Raw genomic sequence first — 18,388 nt, forward strand, 5'->3', positions numbered from 1 at the left:
ATTCCAACATAGCCACCATCGTTTCCAACACATTGAAGTGGATATTCAGCTGTGTACAGAATTCCCTGGTTGCAATCTGCCAATCTGTATGGATGATCTGATCAAGATGCTCTTCATTATGCAACAGCTGTGCCTTGCTGTCCAGAACGTGGCTGTCTTTCACATCATTATCATCACTGCTGAGATGCACCACCCACAGCATCACTTTGTTCACATCCACTGTTTGGTCTCCAGTAATATTCAGCAAGAGTTGATGAATGTCAAAGGGTGCTGTTTATTTCACATGGAAGAAACTGAATGATCTTCCTTTCCTTTGTACACACTTTCATGTCAGACACCATTCTGTCAGACTGTCCTTCTGCTGCCATCTGTCACATGGCAACAAAATATAATGGAATATTGGTAGGAAGCTTCAACCTCTACTGCCATCCCAGCAACATCTGCCTCTGGCATTATGGGCCAGTGAAATAAATAGAAGACATTACTTTCAGAGCAGCTCTTCTACATAAAAAGAGTTAGATAATGGCTCAAAAGCAAGGGAGAAGGTAAAACATTTGGCTCTTGGATCTTTTGTCTGTCCCAACTGGTGACCAGATTTACAGCCAAATTATCTTACATGAATCAAAGCAGTAAATAGAAACGTTTATTTTCACTGGTGTTCTTCTGGGCATTTTGCATTAAATTGTCTGAATCAGAATATCCTATAGTGGAATGCGCTATTCCCACATCGGCTCCACATCTACTTTTAAAATAAACTGCATACACATTTTGGCAAGGGCCTGCTGTATACTCCTTGAAATTGTCTCCTTTGCACTATAAGAGGCTGAGCTATTGTTTTGTACAGTGTTTGTGCTCTTAACTTCTGGGACTGATTCCTTGCTAACTCCTCTGGAAGTAAAACACTGCCAAAATCTTCCAAGGTTTTGACATTGTTTTTCAAAACTATGGTATGGTCTGATGTATCAGTAGGGAAAATATCTCCATGCATGTAAAAATATGCTTACATTTGCATGTGAATAAAGTGTATTGGATGTACTGGCAGTGATTTCAGGAGTCCATTTGTTTTTTTGTTTTTTGTTTGTTTGTTCTTGAGTATATCACAAATACAACACAGCTTTTATTCATAAAATGTATCTTGGGCATTGTCTAATTATGAAAAGCTACAAATTGTGTTTTATTGGTTTTGCTTTTTAACTGCAGTGGCAATATCTGTATTGAATTATTTTTTAACACATTAATTTTCAAAACAGTGTTACATACATTAATTGTGCATTTTCGATTCAGCTTTCAAATTGCCTATTGATTTGCCAGCCTAGTGCTGTCAAGTAGAGGCTCATGCATATTCTGTTTGGTTTGCATAGTTCTGCTTCAAAATGGATCTGCATAAAGGTGAATTTTAAATCAAAGTGTTTTGCGTGGTGTCTTTAGGAACAGACCCACCCTCGTGAACAGTTTATTAGCAGTTTCTATTTTTGTACTTGAACTAATGCTAGTGTCTCAGCCTTAAATTGTACCTTAGTTCTGTGTTTGTGCCACCTACATTGGTCAATCTTTTGTTTATTTGACATCTTCAACAGGAGTCTAATTGCTTTATTGATTCTCTTCGTAGCAATCCCCTGGCTTTACCGATTGCCAAGCAAGACAGTTTGCTGGAGAAAGACACCATGTTCAAGGATGCAGCTAAAGGTTTGTGTAAGCAGCAGTCTCAAGACAGTGCATCTGAAAACGTCATGATGAACAGCACAGCCAAACTTGAACAGGTAATTCCATACAAATTCCTGAAATATTTCTGTTGCTTAGGCATGGAAATTGTACATCTAATGGAGCTGGAGAAGGTGGTAATTTCTTATCCCCTCACCGCAAAGCAACATGATTTGCACTGTGTTTCCTTGACTCCTTGATCACAGTTTGGCCCTGCAAGGAGCTTTCTCTCTGCAAAGGCACCAGCACTGCCAGCTCCTGGATGGTGGCTCAGTGGCTCTGAGCTGCTCAGGCCCTATGGGTGGTTGTCAGGAGTGGAGGGACAAGTCTTAGTGCAGCTCAAAGTGTTTTTCAGTCTCCACCTTGGGTTAACGAAGGGAAAAAGCACAACTTGTGAGACTGAAAAACCAAAAGACAATGTCTGGGGAATATTGTGACTAATTCAGAAATAAGAATTGCTGGATTTTCAGCCACTGGCTTGTCCTAACTTTAAATATTTAGGACCTAAGTATTATTTTTGGGGAACACTTTATATTTTGTTGTATGTATGCAAAAAAACAAAAACAAAAACAAAAACAACAAAAAAAAAAAACTGCTTAGAACTGGGAGCTGGAAGGAAGGGTTTCCTGTTAAAGTCACTTGCTGTGCATTTGAAGCATAACAAAGGAGCAGAATGCTGATTTCATTTAAACCATGTTCAGTTTATAGTAACTGTGCCTGCCTTGGCAGAAGCGTTTGTATTCCTGTGCTTCTTGAATATGTTTCAAAGGAATGTAGTGTTAATCATATGAGATCAATCATATGTCAGTCCTATGAGTCTGTCTCTGAAAGTGCTCGGCTTTGGAATCCCATGGAGCGTGCAATACCCTATTCAGTCTCTTCCACTGCAAGATACCACAGAGCGTTTTACACTTGGCTTACATCTTGTTTTCATTTCATACCAATTGTGGCCTTGCTGACTGTGCACTCCTGTTACAAAACACAGTCAATCCAACAGAGAAGAAATGGTAGAAATGCTTCCAACTGCTTTAGTAAGAGCCTTATTACAGTTGCACAGAAAGAGAGGGAGGTGCTTAACTGACTCTTGCTGAAACTGATATTTCCTCTTGTATGTTCAATAGAAGCTGGACAAGAATATACTTAGTTGCTTTTCTTTGACACTGTTTTTCTGCAGACCTTGCTAAAATTATTCAAGTTTTCAATGTCTCTAGGCTAGACTTTACCTTTATGTTGAAACCTATGCAGAAACTGATCAGAGAAGCAGCTGATCCTCAGGGTTAGAAAGGGCAACCAGAGGTTTCCATGCTGATAGCTTACCCCTGCACCATGATGTTTAGAATCACTTCTGAGTCCCAGTGCAGGTCTTAAGACATTACTCCTGTCTATCAGTACTTCTGTGCCACTTTCCACAGTAGGTCAGTTTAAAAGACATGACAGCAGAACTTGAAACTAAAATTTTTCTTTAGTGGTGATGTCAAAGGAAAGCTTTGAACAATCCCTTCCCAATACCCCTCCCTCTTAGGTATACTAATTGAGTTTCAGTATCTTTTATTCTTACCAGTTGCATTACAAACTGTGTTCAAAGTAATCATGTTCTGTTTAATTTTTCAGTAGAATATGTGGAGTCACTGCTTGGATTTTATGTTCATATATTATTGAAATAGATCAGCATGGTATTTCCAATGCTTTGTGTCAGAAATATCATACATTCTTGGGCAATATGGCATGCAAATTAGGCCTTTATTGGAGAATCAGAGAGAAAAATTTCGTCTTATTACATCTGAAATATGCATTTTTAATAGAGAAAGGCCATAACTTTTTTGGCTTTGAGAAGACTAACAGCTCAGATTTATATGTAGCCTCAGGTATTTTTAATTGCAAAAATAATGAAAAAGAACCTTAACAAAATATTATTTCTCACAATGCAAGATTTTTATTGCATGAAGTAAATGAGATGGTGATCAAATGACTGCATTTATACAGCATTTTAGGTCTTTCTTGGATTGCGTTAGCTTTTGCTTTTTCCAAGGTAGAAGCTGTTCTTTGATCATATGTAATTTCAAAGTCTGTGTTGCCAAACAAAGAAAGCAGTATGAATAATTTCCAGAATTTTAGTCTAGCTAGCAATTTCTTCTCTTAGCTGTAAGGATATTTTTTCTAGTTGTACTCATTCAGCAAAGAAGGATAGATTACATCTCATCTTTTTCTAAATTAGATCCCTTAAAATATTTTATCTCTGCCTTATAGTTCTTGTTTATGTATTATTAATAGAATCATAGGTTCATGGCAAGAACCTTAAAGATCATCTAGTTCCAACTCCCTACCATGGGCAGGGCTGTGCCCCACCATCTCAGCTGCCCAGGGCCCCATCCAACCTGGCCTTGAGAACCTCCAGGGATAGGGCACTACAGCTTCTCTGGGCAGCTGTGCCAGCACCTCACCACTCTCAATGTAAAAAATTTCTGCTTAACATCTAACCTAAATCTTCCTTCTTTTAGTTTTAGTTCTCTTCTGTAAGCTAAACAAGTCTACTTCTCCCAGTTTTTTTTGTTTGTTTGTTTGTTTTTTTTAAATTATTATTATTTTATTTTTTTAAAGGAGCTTAACTGAGTGCTTTACATTTCTAAATAACCTGTAGAGTCAGCATCTTTGGCTGATACCTATATTGTGAAATAAAAGAAGCACGAGCCTGTTCTCTCACCTAGAGCAACATGAGATGTGTCACATCGATCTTCCACAAGACAAAACTCTTCTCCCTTAGAAGACGGGTCTGTATCCAAACAGCCTACTGGCAAAGAATGTTGACAGTGTACCTGAATGATATCTGTGCGTTATCTGACCATGTGCTCGCCAGACTTACATCCAACTGCCATGGTAATAGGAGAAAAAAAAATTAAAAAAGGAAGAATTGCTATTTTCTGCTATGTGACAGAAGAATCATAGAATCTTTAGAGTTGAAAGGGACCCTTAAAGGCCAACTAGTTCAACTCCCCTGTAATGAACAGGAACATCCACAGCTATATCAGACTTCCCATAGTCTTATCCAGGCTCATCTTGAAAGTCACCAGTGATGGTGTATCCACCAACCCCTCTGGGCAGCCTATTGCAGTGCCTCACTACCGCCCTCACTGTAAAAAACTTTCTCCTTGTATCTAACTTAAATCTACCCTCTTTAAATTGAAACCTTTTCCCCTTGTTCTGTCTCCACAGACCCTGCTAAAGAATCTGCCCCCTTCTTTTCTGTAGCTCTCCTTTAGCTATTGAAAGGCCACTATAAGGTCACCTCAGAACCTTTTTTTCTCCAGGCTGAACAGCCCCAGCTCTCTTAGCCTGTACTTCAAGGACTGGTATTTGACCACTTGGATAATTTTTGTGGTTTGCCTCTGGATGTTCTTCAACATGTCTATGTCTTTCCTGTACCGAGGGCTCTGCATCTGGACACTGTACTCCAGGTGAGACCTCAGCAGCACAGAGGAGAAGGGCAGGATCACCTCTCTTGACCTGCTGGCCACATTTCTTTTGATGCAGGCTATGGTGGCTTTCTGGGTTGTGAGGGCACATTTCTGGTTCATGTTCAGCTTCTCATCTACCTGTCCCCCCAGTTTGGTTTTTTTTTTTTTGGCAGGGCTGCATTCAGTCCTTTCATCTCTCAGCTTGTATTGGTGGTGAGGGTTGCCTTGTCCCAGGTGCAAGACATTGCACTTGGATTTGTTGAACCTCATGAGATTCTCTTGGGCCCAGTGACAAAACTTGCCTAGGCTCCTCTGGATGGTATCCTGTCCCTCTGGTGTGTAGTCAGCACCTCACAGTGTCATCAGCAAACTTGCTGAAAGTGCACTTGACCCCACTGTCAGTGTCATTGATGAAGATATTAAAGAGTATCAGCCCCAGCACTGAAATCTACATTCACTTTAGTGGGATGAGGAATACATCTATAGAATAAGCAGGCCAAATGACAAAGATATAGCAGGCAACCTGTGGACTCCAGCTGTTTATGTGTGGCTTGCTCAAAACTCGTATTCTTCTCTCTAAGCTTTGATAGTACAAATGCTGCAAGAAGAAAGTTGTCTTTTCCCAAATAGATCTAAAAATGAAGTATAGTATTGGTATCATTTTGAGTAACCATTTCAGTGTAGATCTCATCTGAAAAAGATTGAGCCAGGGAAATGAGGGCTGTTAAATTTTTAGTTGGCCTATTTCAGTTTACATGTTAAATAAATATTAAATGTATTTGTAAAAATAATCATTACATCAGCTAAATCTGTGAAATTACATCCTTGAGCTACTTTCTTTTTTATATTATACATTTATTGCTTTCTGGATTAATGAAATGAGAGTTATTTTTTCCATAATTTTATGGGGGAAAGCAGGAAATAGAAAGCATCATTAAGGTGTGTAATTGGGCCTTGTTGTTCATCTATGCAGCTGGTATAATACTGACTCTTAAAATTACAATTGGGCATAGAAGCCAGTCAAGAATAAAGTTCACGTTTAGGTATCTGTTTTATAAAGTATGATGGTACTGAAAGCTCAACACTTCTGCAAACCCTTAGCTAAAATTATTTGGTAGAATTAAAAGAGTGAAGAATTGCTGTCTCTCTGTTTCTAAATAATCTTTGTCTTAAGCTTGTTTGGATCATTTTAAAGAACCCAAATAAATACCCTCTTTTTTTTTTCCTGATGGTGCTAGCAACCTTGCTGCTTAGTCTTTTATTGAAAATCTAGGGCTATAAGATTAATACTGATTGAAAAGTTGGAGAGGGGGAAAGTAAGTCTTTGTTTGATCTTTTCAGGCTCTTTTTTAGAGCTGCTGTTCTAATGTACATTTTCCTTACATTTTTTTGTGGGTTGCTAGTTTGCTTAGTTCAACATCTGTTGCAGATGGAACAAAGATTAGATATTCGCCTTTCATGTTTCAGTGGATGAATGGTAAAAACATTTAGAAATCCTCTGCTAATATTCATACTTGCCAAAGTCTCCAGTATTGTAATGAAAATATCCAGCACAGAGCTATTAAAAGAATGCACTCGTAGCCATAGCTCTTGAAGTAAAGGAAAGAGAAGAAGTGTGCCCTGCATAGATGAAAAGTGCTGCAGGGCTATGGAGCACTACAGGAGCTGGAGGTCACGACTGCTGCTATAGATACTGCTCCTCACAGAGGAAAGATGGCTTCATACATGTTGTTTATACGTTCTTTACTTTGGTTGTATGATTAAGCTGGCGTCTCATTATTCAGAAGTAAAGATGGAATGGGTGAGTGAATCAAGATGAGCAAATAGTTCTGTGGTTGTGATATCTGTTCATCATTTGTCTCTTCCTGGGAAAAGCAAAGAGTAAGCAATCACCATCAAGTGAATATTTTGATGCTGATATTCAATACTACTATTGCCAGGAGAAATAATTTGATTGGACTGTGTGAACTCAGTAGTTTAGGATCTAATTGTGTCAATATTGAACATCAGTATCCATAGTCATTGGGGTCTTATCCTTACCAGAAGCGCACTCTGTGTTCCCCCCAAAATCTCCTGGTCTGTTTGCTGCTTCTGAACTTCTTCATCATCCATAATGAAAACAGGCACTGCAGAGTATTTTAGTAAACTCAAAACAAGCAAATCACATCATTCTGTTGTCATTCACATGAGAATTTTCTGTTACTAGGTATTCTCTTGACGTTCAAAAATTTATTTCTTTAGCGCAGGGAAAAGAATTAAGCTGAATTAGAAGTGTAGGTCACAATTTATAAGCACGCCACTTGATGTATCAGTGTTTATTTTGGCTTTAATCAAATTTCCCCTCCTCACTGACTATTTTTCTTCTGTCTTCAATTCTGTTGATTGCTATTTATTCTTTTTTTTTTTTTTTTACTTTACCTTGTGGGGCTTGTATTTGTCATCTCAGAAGTACAAGGCTTATTTAATTCACCAGTTTTGGCTACTGTACCTGCTTCTGAATCTGTTTTGATCCCCTTATTGATTTACACTTTTTATTAACTTCCTTCTAATCTACTGAATTCTGATAGAATTTTAAATCCTTTATGACATGAAGTAATGTGAGAAATTTGCTAAATATTAGGCAGAGAATAGTTTACATATACACACTTACTTTTATAGTATGCCCCGATGGCGCAAGTGGTAGGAGTGCCGCGTTGCAACACCGGAGGCCCTGGGTTCGAATCCCCCCCTGTGGCGCAAGTGGTAGAAGTGCCGCTCTGCTACACAGGAGGCTCGAATCCCGGGGGGTTGGACTCGATGATCTCTAAGGTCCCTTCCAACCCGCACGAGACTACGATACTATGATGATGATGATTTCTTCATCCACAAATGTTCAATGAACTGCTCTTGTGCTAGAAATCTGTATGTGATTAGGGAGAGTCAGTGGCACTCAAGTAGGAGTCTGTGTTCAGACTCATGGAGTTATTCACCTTATCATTCCTAATTGTTTTCAATATACTTGCTTAAGATCATTTAATTGTATGGAAGGAGTGACATATAACTGTCTAATGCATTGTACATACATTCTAGTGAACTAAGCTTATACTTAATGTTAGAACATTAGAGTACAAAATGATTAGTTGAGAATTTGCTTTATTTCTCTGTGTAACTTGTGTTTTCTAGATCAAGCTTATGCCTCCAGCTCCAAATGATGACTTGGCTTCTCTGAGTGAGCTAACAGACAGCAGCCTACTTTATGAGATTCAGAAGCGTTTCAATAATAATCAGATATATGTGAGTTACTATTAACTTATCATCAGTAAGCCTTCAGCAGGAGTAAATAAGATTAAACTTGTGGGATTACTTTTACAACTATTGGACAGTGACCTGACCAATACTTAATATTTGAATGGATGAGGACATATGTGTGTGTAAGCCCTGCGATTTCTAGAGTTTATACAGGAAAACCTGAAATTAAAAGTGGAAATAGTGCTTAAATAAGATAAAACCAGTGTGTTTATTTCACTGAACATCTGCACTGAAAAAAGTAGATAGGCACATGTAATCTTTCCCTCTTAAACTGCTGGAAGATCCTTCCATCTTATAACATTATACTAACTTAAATTTAAAAGAGCATATGATTGCTGGAAATATAGGAAAAAAATTAAGACATAAGCATAGGAGTTTTAATTACTTATGATCTCTTCTGTATCAAATAAATCGTTCCTTATATCCTAAATTGTGAAGATACCAAGCAAAAAAATAGTAATGCAAATTTTCTAGCCAATGCCATATTAAGTGTGGGAGGCATGCAGTTGTACTTCTGTAGAAAAATCCACACTTGAAAACTTTGCTATTTCTGTTCCTATCTTACTCATAACATATTTCTTATGTATTGAACAGTTGAATGGCACATTAATGTGAAACACGGAAATTCTCCTTAACATCAAAGACTTCTTCTTTAATGTTTCTATGTGTGTAATAAAGTTCCGTTCCACAAGAAAACCCAGCTCTGAAGTTAAGTTTGAGGAGAGAGGAAATAAACAACTTCATTTCAGATGTAGAAAAAGTATATTTTCTACAGAAGGCAATATTTTCCTTCTCCCAAAATAAAAATATTTCATTTTGTAAAAGGCAGCATGATTGTGACTATTCCTATAATAACTTAACTGTCACACTTCTTTGGAGACATAGATCTGAAATTTTTGCATTGTAAGAGTGTGATACAACAGCTGCTTAAATGGAGTGAGAAGCATAGCAGCGAGGGTGACCTACAAACTTCTACTAAAGTATATCTTTCAAATATGAGTTTTTAAACATGAGTTAGTGAAATCTCAGAACCTTTGCAATCAGTGGATGATTTGCTTTTACTTTTAATATAGCCAGGATATCTCTTTTTTTTCATATGCTTGTGCATATTCATGTGCATATGTAAGTTCTAATATATGTATCCATTGCTCTCTTATCCCACAAGAAACCTGTTTTAATGTATCAGTTCTGTGTAATGAATATAGCATTTCTAATTTCAGTCATTGAACCCATGAATTTGCTTGGGGAACTTGTTTATGTGTCAGCCATGTCACATTCTTGTGATTTAACAAATGTCAAGTTGCAAAGTAACTTTCAAATAATGTAACAATGATTTATGCAGTGCATTTTTTGGTGCATAATTTTCCATCACAAATAACTGTTTTATTACAAAAAGAATAATTAATGCCATCTAAATTGTAAATTTAGATCTCAGCCTAACAAGAATTTGAAAGCACAGAATTTTCAAATTACGTTTAATGTATTGATAACTGGATTTAAGATGCTTTGTGAAAAGTCTTTTCTGGAAGAAAAACATTGGAATCCTTAAGAATTAATTCATTTCTTAACAGAGCAATTATGTGATATGTCTCACTTCCTTTGTTGTTGTTTTTTTTTTTTTTTTCCTTCAGACATACATTGGTGATAAATTGCTGCTTGTTAACCCATTTAAAGAACTTCCCATCTATTCCACCATGGTAAGCATTCTGTCTTTAAAATGTTATAGTGTGGAGAGAATTCAGTGGATTTGTATAATTAATTAACAGGCCCTCCCTCTGTAATTAACTGACATACATGCTCTTTCTTATGTTGGGAGCATCTTAGTTTATATAATTAGCAAAAAATAAATAAATTCTTCCATGTTACCACAATTTTTGTTATTAGTGTCTTATTTGTATAACAGCCACCTTGCTAGTGTTTTATGAGTGGTAGCATGCGCAATTGTTAAAATGTGGTTCCTGATATACAATGTGACATTGATGGCTTCTGCCACTTCCAAACTTGCAGGAACAGACAACCATGCTTCATGCTATGGTTGTTTGGGTTCACAGCTTGCTAAAACTGCAGTTGCGAAGATGACAACCCAACCTTGAGAGGTGCTGGAAGACTCAGACTTGCTGCCTGAGCTCCGTACCAAGCCATTCAGTTCAGGCACTGTATAGGCAAGGAATGCAGAGTGCTTGGTTTGAGCTTAGACTGTTTTGGGGCAGTTGCACAGATCTGGTGTGTACTGGGCACAGGTAGCATAGGGGAAAACATGAGCCTGTGTATGTGCACTGTGAGCTGCACAGAGCTGCTTAAGAAGTGTTTCAGAAGTTTCTTTTTCTTTGCTAGGACTCTTAGCCTTCTGGTTTTTCATTTATTCACTTTACCTCACTAGTTACCTACATGGAGTTTGTCATGTCAGTATGTGGACATCAGCACTAAATTAAGTAGACTTTGTAGATTGGTATGAATGCTGTAATTATAGTTGAGCTGATCTCTGCTTCATCCTCACTGAGACATTCCAGAGACAGTGTGTGCATGACTGTTGATTTTTCATTTTTAATTCCCACCCCACACTCATTATTTTCTTGTTATTGCCATGAATTCAGGTCCCTTGCTGTATTAGATACATTCAAATATATTTATTTAGTTTTACAAGGATTATAAATCACTCCAAAATTTGGTAAGCAAATTAATCTGTGGCTGCTTGCTGCATCATGAGGCTTTGTATGTATCAATAGATCTGTGACGTCTGATGGTAGTAGCAACAGATTCCAAGTATGAAGTCTAAATTTAGTTTCTATAAATGGAAATCATCCGTAAGTCGTAGGTATTTTTCCTGTCACTGTATTTTCCTCTAGATAAGCTATGAGGCTGTGCACCAAAAAAGAGCTGTAAAGGAAAAGAATTCAAATATATTGGCTGTATAATAATTTTTAAGTCCAGGATGAAGCAATGAAAAGAATGATTGCGTATATTAATCAATAAAAACAATAACAACATCTAAGATTTTCTTCCTTTTATATTCATTTGTCATAACTTTGCAATTTTATGCTGACCTTACACTCCTAGCTTGAATAGGCTACTAAAACAAATCATCTTGTCATCAGTTTTTCACACTGAGATAAAATAATGTTATGCATTAATATACTTTGCTTCATTTGATACAGTAGTTACATGGTAGTATTAACACATTTTTACACTGAAATGCTCTTTACTACTACAGTAGCACTACTAGAAACATAGGAGACACCCTTTTTTGTGATGACACAGTAACTCTTTGTAGAAACAGTGATTACTTGTGGTCATCTTCTGTCACATTTGTGTGGAGTTTAATTGTCAGAGTAGAGCAAATGCATATATTCTTTAAGTCCATTAGTAAAATATCTAACCTTGCAATCATTATGTGGTGGCAGTGAGAGTGTGAAGGTTTTTTCAGATCATTTTGTTCTACTCAGTTTAAAAAGCATCACTGTGTAGTGCCATAGTTGTGTTTAATTTTGTAACTTAATTAGCACTTTTATACTTTCAGCTCTGTTTTTTTTAGTTAAACTCTTTACAGGTACCATATGGCACTTCAGGAGTACTATGTACATGTACAGAGATTCTCTTCATTATGCATATGGAGAGCTTTACAAAGACCTGGTATCAAGGAAGTGGGAGTGAGGAGCGTGGGAGGGATGAAACACAATTTGAAATATATTGATTGTGTTAATTTACAACATTTTTTTTTTCAGGTCACCCAGCTTTATTTAAGCAACTCTGGAAAACTGTGTTCCACACTTCCCCCTCATATATTCTCCTGTGCTGAAAGAGCGTACCACATGCTGTTCCAGGAGCAGCGTCCCCAGTGCTTTATCCTCAGGTGAAATTTTATCTTTCTATTAACTGTTTTACTACTTTTGCCTTTCAGCTGCTTCCCCCAGGGCTCAGTACCTAAGATTTCTATTTTGTTTTTTCCTCCACCTGATCTATTTCTGTGTACTGATTTCTGTATCATACATTAGAGCAGAATAGAACTGAAAAAGGTTTAATTATATCTCAAGTTCATAAATTTTCTTGGGAACTTGCTGCTCCATCTAAGTGGATCTAATTACAAACAAAGAATTAATGATAAGGAATTCAATGCCATTGTGTGTATTGCTGATATTACATGGAAAGGAATTAGAAATACGATCTAATGGATATAAAAAGAGAAGTCCTTTACAAAATTGTAAACCTCTGAGTTGGTGTGCCTGTATCGGAGCTTCCATTCTGCGTAACATGTTGTGTGAGACACTGTGCTTGCTATTTAGCCCTCCATCTTCAATGAAGGGCACTTTATGTAATTTACAGTGTTATTCCAATGATAAATATGATCAAGACTGTAAATAAAAGTTTTAAAAATCTCCAGTAAAACAGAGGTTTATCCAAACGTGCTGCTTCTATTATTGTGAAACTTTGAATGCTCTTGGCTCCCTGTGGCTGCTAATCTGTCTCCTTCCCTTTTCTTCCTTCAGCCTACCTGAAAGCAAGGAGTGTGGCAAATTTGATGTAGTTGCTCAATCATAAAGCTGAACTATTTGAGTGAACTTACAATTGCTCTTGAACTACTTGTAATTCTAGAGGTAGTTAACAGGAGCTGCTAACTATACTGTTGTAAACTTACAACAATTACAATGAACACTTAACTATGATTGTATATATACAGTTTTATTGGATTCTGTTTGTGTGGATATGGATTTGTGTCAGTATTTGAAGTTCATACATTAAGTCTACAGCAGGACCATCAGGGGCCAGTGGTTTTGTTAGTGGGTTTTGGCTTAGTCTAAATGGTTCGTACAATGCCACATAGGAGAATAGCCACACTGAATCAGAAGGATGCTAGATTTGTTTGGTTTTATTCACAGTAAATCCAGTGAAAATTGATTATTTCAGTGGATATGCACAAAACTCAGAATGAAGTTCCGTTGGTAATAGCAAGAGATGCCACTTTTGGCATAAAGAACTCCAGAAGGTGCTCACTGAGATGATACTTTTTTCTTCTATTGCAATCAGATGCAAATAAAATGGTGCAAATATAGAGTAAACTTCTAATGTATATTGATTTTTAGGTCTACTTTTCTTCTTATGATATATAATAATATGTAATGTATTATTCTATATGTATTATTGTGATGTACAAGTATATGTAACTTGTTAGTAGAGTTTATAAACATGATGCTTTACTTTTATTGTGAGTTGAATCAGCTATTTTGACATGCATGTTATGTTGTTATGACGTGATACGAAGCAGTGAGTATTAGTATCTTGCCAGTGTTAAGCTACCACAGAAGTGACGGCAGTGTCTATAACTGTCTCCTGAATCTTTCCTGAAAATTCATAGTCTGTTTTTAAGAAAGAAAAAAAAATATAATATCTTTATAGGAGACTATTGTTTTCAGTATATCCAGTTACCCACTCTCTTCTCAAGAAGACTGGAAAGAGTTTCAGAAAATACTTTACACATGTTAGTCCTGTCATCTTCATCAAGCTTCTTTATTCTGGAGAGATAAAGTTTATTTTCTATTAGGAATGCTTGGCAGTTCATTTTTCTTTTTTTTTTTTTTTTCTTTTTTTTTCTTTTTTTTTTCTTTAAATTTTTTTTTCCTGCCAAAGCTTAATTACAAGAAGAAAATTTCCATCAATTTAGTGGCCGTTGTTAATGATTCATGAATTACTCTTTTATTGCACACATACTGTGTGTGCTAATGAATTCTGCACATAGCATAGCCCTTAATAATACTGTTCTTCTTAATCTAGTCATTTTTGCCTGCCACGTTTTCACAAGGGATGATAATGATTAGAGGTAAAGACTCCTGAAGTTGACTGAAATAGAGCCATGTCCAAAGGTATCATCCTGAACGTCAAGTACTACTTAAATTTTTAGCCCGTGTGTGTGTTCAGAATAGCTTCATAGTTTCTGGACAGTCACACAGTGCTATTTGTTTCATGCTTAATCCTGACTGAAACAGGAGTTTGGCATCTCTTCATCCACGTCCCTTACAATGAACTTGCTTAAATCAGTGCTTATTCACATCAATGAGTGAACATATCCAAACATTTATACTTACTGTATGTGGTGCTGCTCATAGTTACTATCCTGTAAGAGATCCATTTTAAGAGGTTAGACACTTCATATCTAGATGTCAGTTTTTCTACTCCTCTTCTTTGTGTCTTTCTACTTACTCATTTTCTTGTATTCAGAAGCTTTACTCTTGACTTGCTCTATGTGGCTACATTGTTTAAAAATTCTATTATCATTTTTACTATTTGGACACTTCACAAATGACCACTCACTGAACTCAAGTATTTTACAATAGAAAAAGATACATCCAAACTACTGAAGAGTTTACTACCAGTCAGTCATAATTACTTTTATTTTATAGTAAGCCTATGCCATAGATGTATGCTTAACACCAAGAGCTAGCTGTGAATATACTTTTTATGAATGTTATCAAATAAAGATATGTTATGCTTTAAGTCAGTAGATAGTCTTTTCATAATTAACTTGCTTCAGACTGGATTTTGTTTCTGACATACAGGATATGAAAATTTATTAACTACCGACAGGATAAGTCAGAGCTGTCTAGGAAGTCTAGGCATAGTTTATAAGCTTGTTAAAAGCTAAGGATATTTAGTCGATCAAGCCAGTAGTTTATGGAATACTAATGGCTAATACGGTGATATAAAGAAGAACAACAAGCTTTAAGGAATATATATATAAGGAATTGTTGTAATTGTATAAAAGTTAGGAGACAGGAATGTCAATATCCAGTGATTTTATTCTGAAATAAACCACATTCATAAGCGCAATAATCTGGGACTGAGAGACATCTTCATCTTTTAAAGTGGGGTGACTTGACAGCATTTGATTTCCTCACGTTAGCATCACCACATGTATTCTGTTCAGGTTAATACTCTAATTTTTAAATTCTAGTTCAATGTATTGTAATTACAGTGAGCTGTGGCAGTACAGTTTGATCATCTTATTTATATGTAAAATTGTTTAGAAATAGACTTTTCAGTTTAGTTTACTTTACAAATATAATTTCCCACTAACACCTTGCAGTGTTATTTAGTTATCTTATCCTTAGCAGTGTTCCTCATAGATTTATATTTCAAGACTAGGAACCTCAGTCATGGAGCAGAACCTGGCGTCTCGCTGTGGTACCATGCAAGCTGAGATGAAATTATTCTGGCCTTTCAAAAGGTTTCTTTCTTTTCCCTGGATACACACTGCTATCAGAATGGGAATTTGTATTAAAACATGCTTGAGGGTGGAATGTTGAGGGCCTGGCGTCAGAAGTTCATACAGTGTAGCAAGTGTGTCTGATCTGAATCTTCCTTTTAAAGTGTTAGGAATCTTATAGGAAACAAATTCAGTTGGAAGTTTACCAGCATTTCAGATTGTAATCCAAGTAGCACAAGAGGAGTCATAGAATCATAGAATCACCAAGGCTGGAAAAGACCTAAAAGATCATGCAGTCCAACTGTTCACCTATTACCAATAGCTCCCTCTAAACCATGTCCCTCAACATGAGTCCTTATTTATTTTGAATATTACTGCAGAATTGGTCAGAACTGTAAATGAAACCAGGTGAGTAAAAACCCTGCTAGTTCTGTAATCTGAAGTGACAGGTTGCTCCTTCCTTCTATATTTTGTCACAATTTCCCCTGAACACATGATTTATATGATTAATTTGCACTGGAATTCACATTTACCAAACAGTAATGATCCAGTTAAGGAATCTATCTTAATTCAGAAATAAATAATGTGAATATCAGAGTGATATAGATAGCTACCGATGGATATAAAGGGCAGTTTGCATTGGACAAGGTGTGGGGTGTTAGAGATTTGATTTTCAAACCTACAAGCACTTGTGCTCAGTGACATTGTGTGTAGCTGTGATTGCTAAATTTCTGAGATATTTTAATTGCAAAGAGATTCCTTCTTTATAAGTTGAAATAATTGATGACCACTGTTGCCAATCTTGCTGATAACCTCTGATATGATGATAGCATGTTGTGGTTGTGATTTTGGTCCAGGTGTAGTGCTGAGGGATAAAATTGTTTCCTATCATGACACCCAGGTGTCAGCAGACTGGCTCATGAATTTGGACGCAGCCATTATAAAAGCCTGAAAACTAATGCTACTTCTTAGGAAAAGAGGCAGCTTTGTACGGCTAACATTCAGAGAGGGAAACCATGCTTGAGTGTGACATCAAATATAATCTAACATGGAATGAATTGTTGTAGGAAGTCAGAAGCTAAAGATTTTAGCGACGTATACTGTACTTATGGAGCATCCAGTCAATCCTGTAGGGATGCTATTTTCACATTAACTATGGTGGTGACCTTGATTTCAAGTGATTTGTTTAAAGAACTGGTTCAAATATGGCTTTGTGACCTATTATTTGAAGGCTTTGCGTATCAGATATCCAGGTTGCAAACCTTGGACTACACACCTCCCACAGATACCAGCAGGAGTTTGAAGTCTGGGGTCAGTCTCCAGCTTGTTACTGAAGGAGGACATACTTAAAAGCAGCTTGATATATCACACACAGTAATGACAAATCCCTCCTGACACCTAGGAATACATCTTGGTTGGCTTGGCCTGTGGTACAGGATAGTATATATAGATAGCTTTGAGAAACAGTGTCATTATAGTAAGCCAGTGTATCTCGTATGTTCTTATTCTCGAGTATTTGCCATCTATAAACCTTCTGTTATTTCAAATGAGTCTTTGACTGAGATATCTTAAATCCACTCCATCACAAGTAGTAGAAAGCATAAATAATATCTCAGATGTGAAAATAACCAACGATTCTCCCCTCTCTTTCTTTCCTTGTCATTTTACAGCGGAGAAAGTGGCTCTGGGAAAACTGAAGCCTGCAAACAAATAGTGAAGCACCTCACTTGCAGATCTAGCTCCAGCAGAAGTACCTTTGATACAAAGATTAAACATGTAAGTAGCATTCTGACCACCTGAGTAGAACAAGGCAAAAATCTGTCTTCTTTATATGCAAAGTCATTTGAACAGCAAAGAGAAAGGCATCTGCTGTGCAGAGGTTTGTAAAGGGTTTATCACAACATTTCATGTCAAAGGAGGCTCCATTCCCTCCTTGATCTGAATGGAAGCAGGATTAAGTTCATATTGATATGATGAGCGGAAACTAAAAAGTGGAGTCCAGTTTTGTCTCTATATATTTTAGTTATTTTGGAAAGCTTCATTTCAGTGAATAGGAAATATAGTGTGGTAAGGTGCAGCCTCCTAAAATGTATTGACTGCCTATAATAAATAAATAAGTTTCTCTGTGTGTTTGTAGTGGTCTTTGTCCCATCCAAGAATGGGAGAAACAGAAATTGGGAAGTTATGGAAGACCTGCGAGGACTGACTGAAGTTATACACCTGATATTTGAGTATTAAATATCGAATAGGCAAGAGTTCTGAAATGTTTGGTCAGTCATATCTGATTTCAGTAGCAGAACCAAATTATGTCCAGTGCACACTGTGAAATCAGGAGAATCTGTTTTACATATCAGGTCAATTAGACTCCACGCTAACACACTGTAAGTGTAAATTTTTCATTTGACTGAACATCGTAACTTAATGAATAAACAACTGAAAACTATATGTTTTGGATAGAAATGTGGGAGTAGTGGGAATTAGAAGGTGTGGGAATAGTCCTGTCTTTGCTGAGACTTGTCTCCTGGCACAGTATAAATCCCCACCAGATCCTGTGCTGAATTAGCCTAATTTGTGCAAATACACCCTAAATCTCAATGCTATAGGAGTTGGAACCAAAATGTAGTTCACTAGTTTTTGCTGCCACCTACTGCACCAATAGCTGTTTTAATTAATAGCACTGAAAGGTCTGATTTTCAGAGCTACTGTCTGTGACTACAGCCACACATTACCTATCCGTGTCCTTCTGCAGTCC

General features: G+C 36.8%; 1 protein-coding gene across 1 annotated transcript in view; it reads left to right on the plus strand.

Moving 5' to 3' along the window:
* Positions 1-18,388, plus strand: part of MYO16 (myosin XVI) — a 270,411-nt gene that overhangs the window by 92,962 nt on the left and 159,061 nt on the right. The window contains exons 10-14 of the mRNA XM_032442003.1: positions 1,610-1,760; positions 8,316-8,426; positions 10,073-10,138; positions 12,164-12,291; positions 17,307-17,412. Coding sequence (XP_032297894.1) covers positions 1,610-1,760; positions 8,316-8,426; positions 10,073-10,138; positions 12,164-12,291; positions 17,307-17,412 — 562 coding nt within the window. The remainder of the gene's footprint in view (positions 1-1,609; positions 1,761-8,315; positions 8,427-10,072; positions 10,139-12,163; positions 12,292-17,306; positions 17,413-18,388) is intronic.

The sequence above is a fragment of the Coturnix japonica genome, chromosome 1 (assembly GCF_001577835.2).
Source record: "Coturnix japonica isolate 7356 chromosome 1, Coturnix japonica 2.1, whole genome shotgun sequence".
Taxonomy (NCBI): domain Eukaryota; kingdom Metazoa; phylum Chordata; class Aves; order Galliformes; family Phasianidae; genus Coturnix; species Coturnix japonica.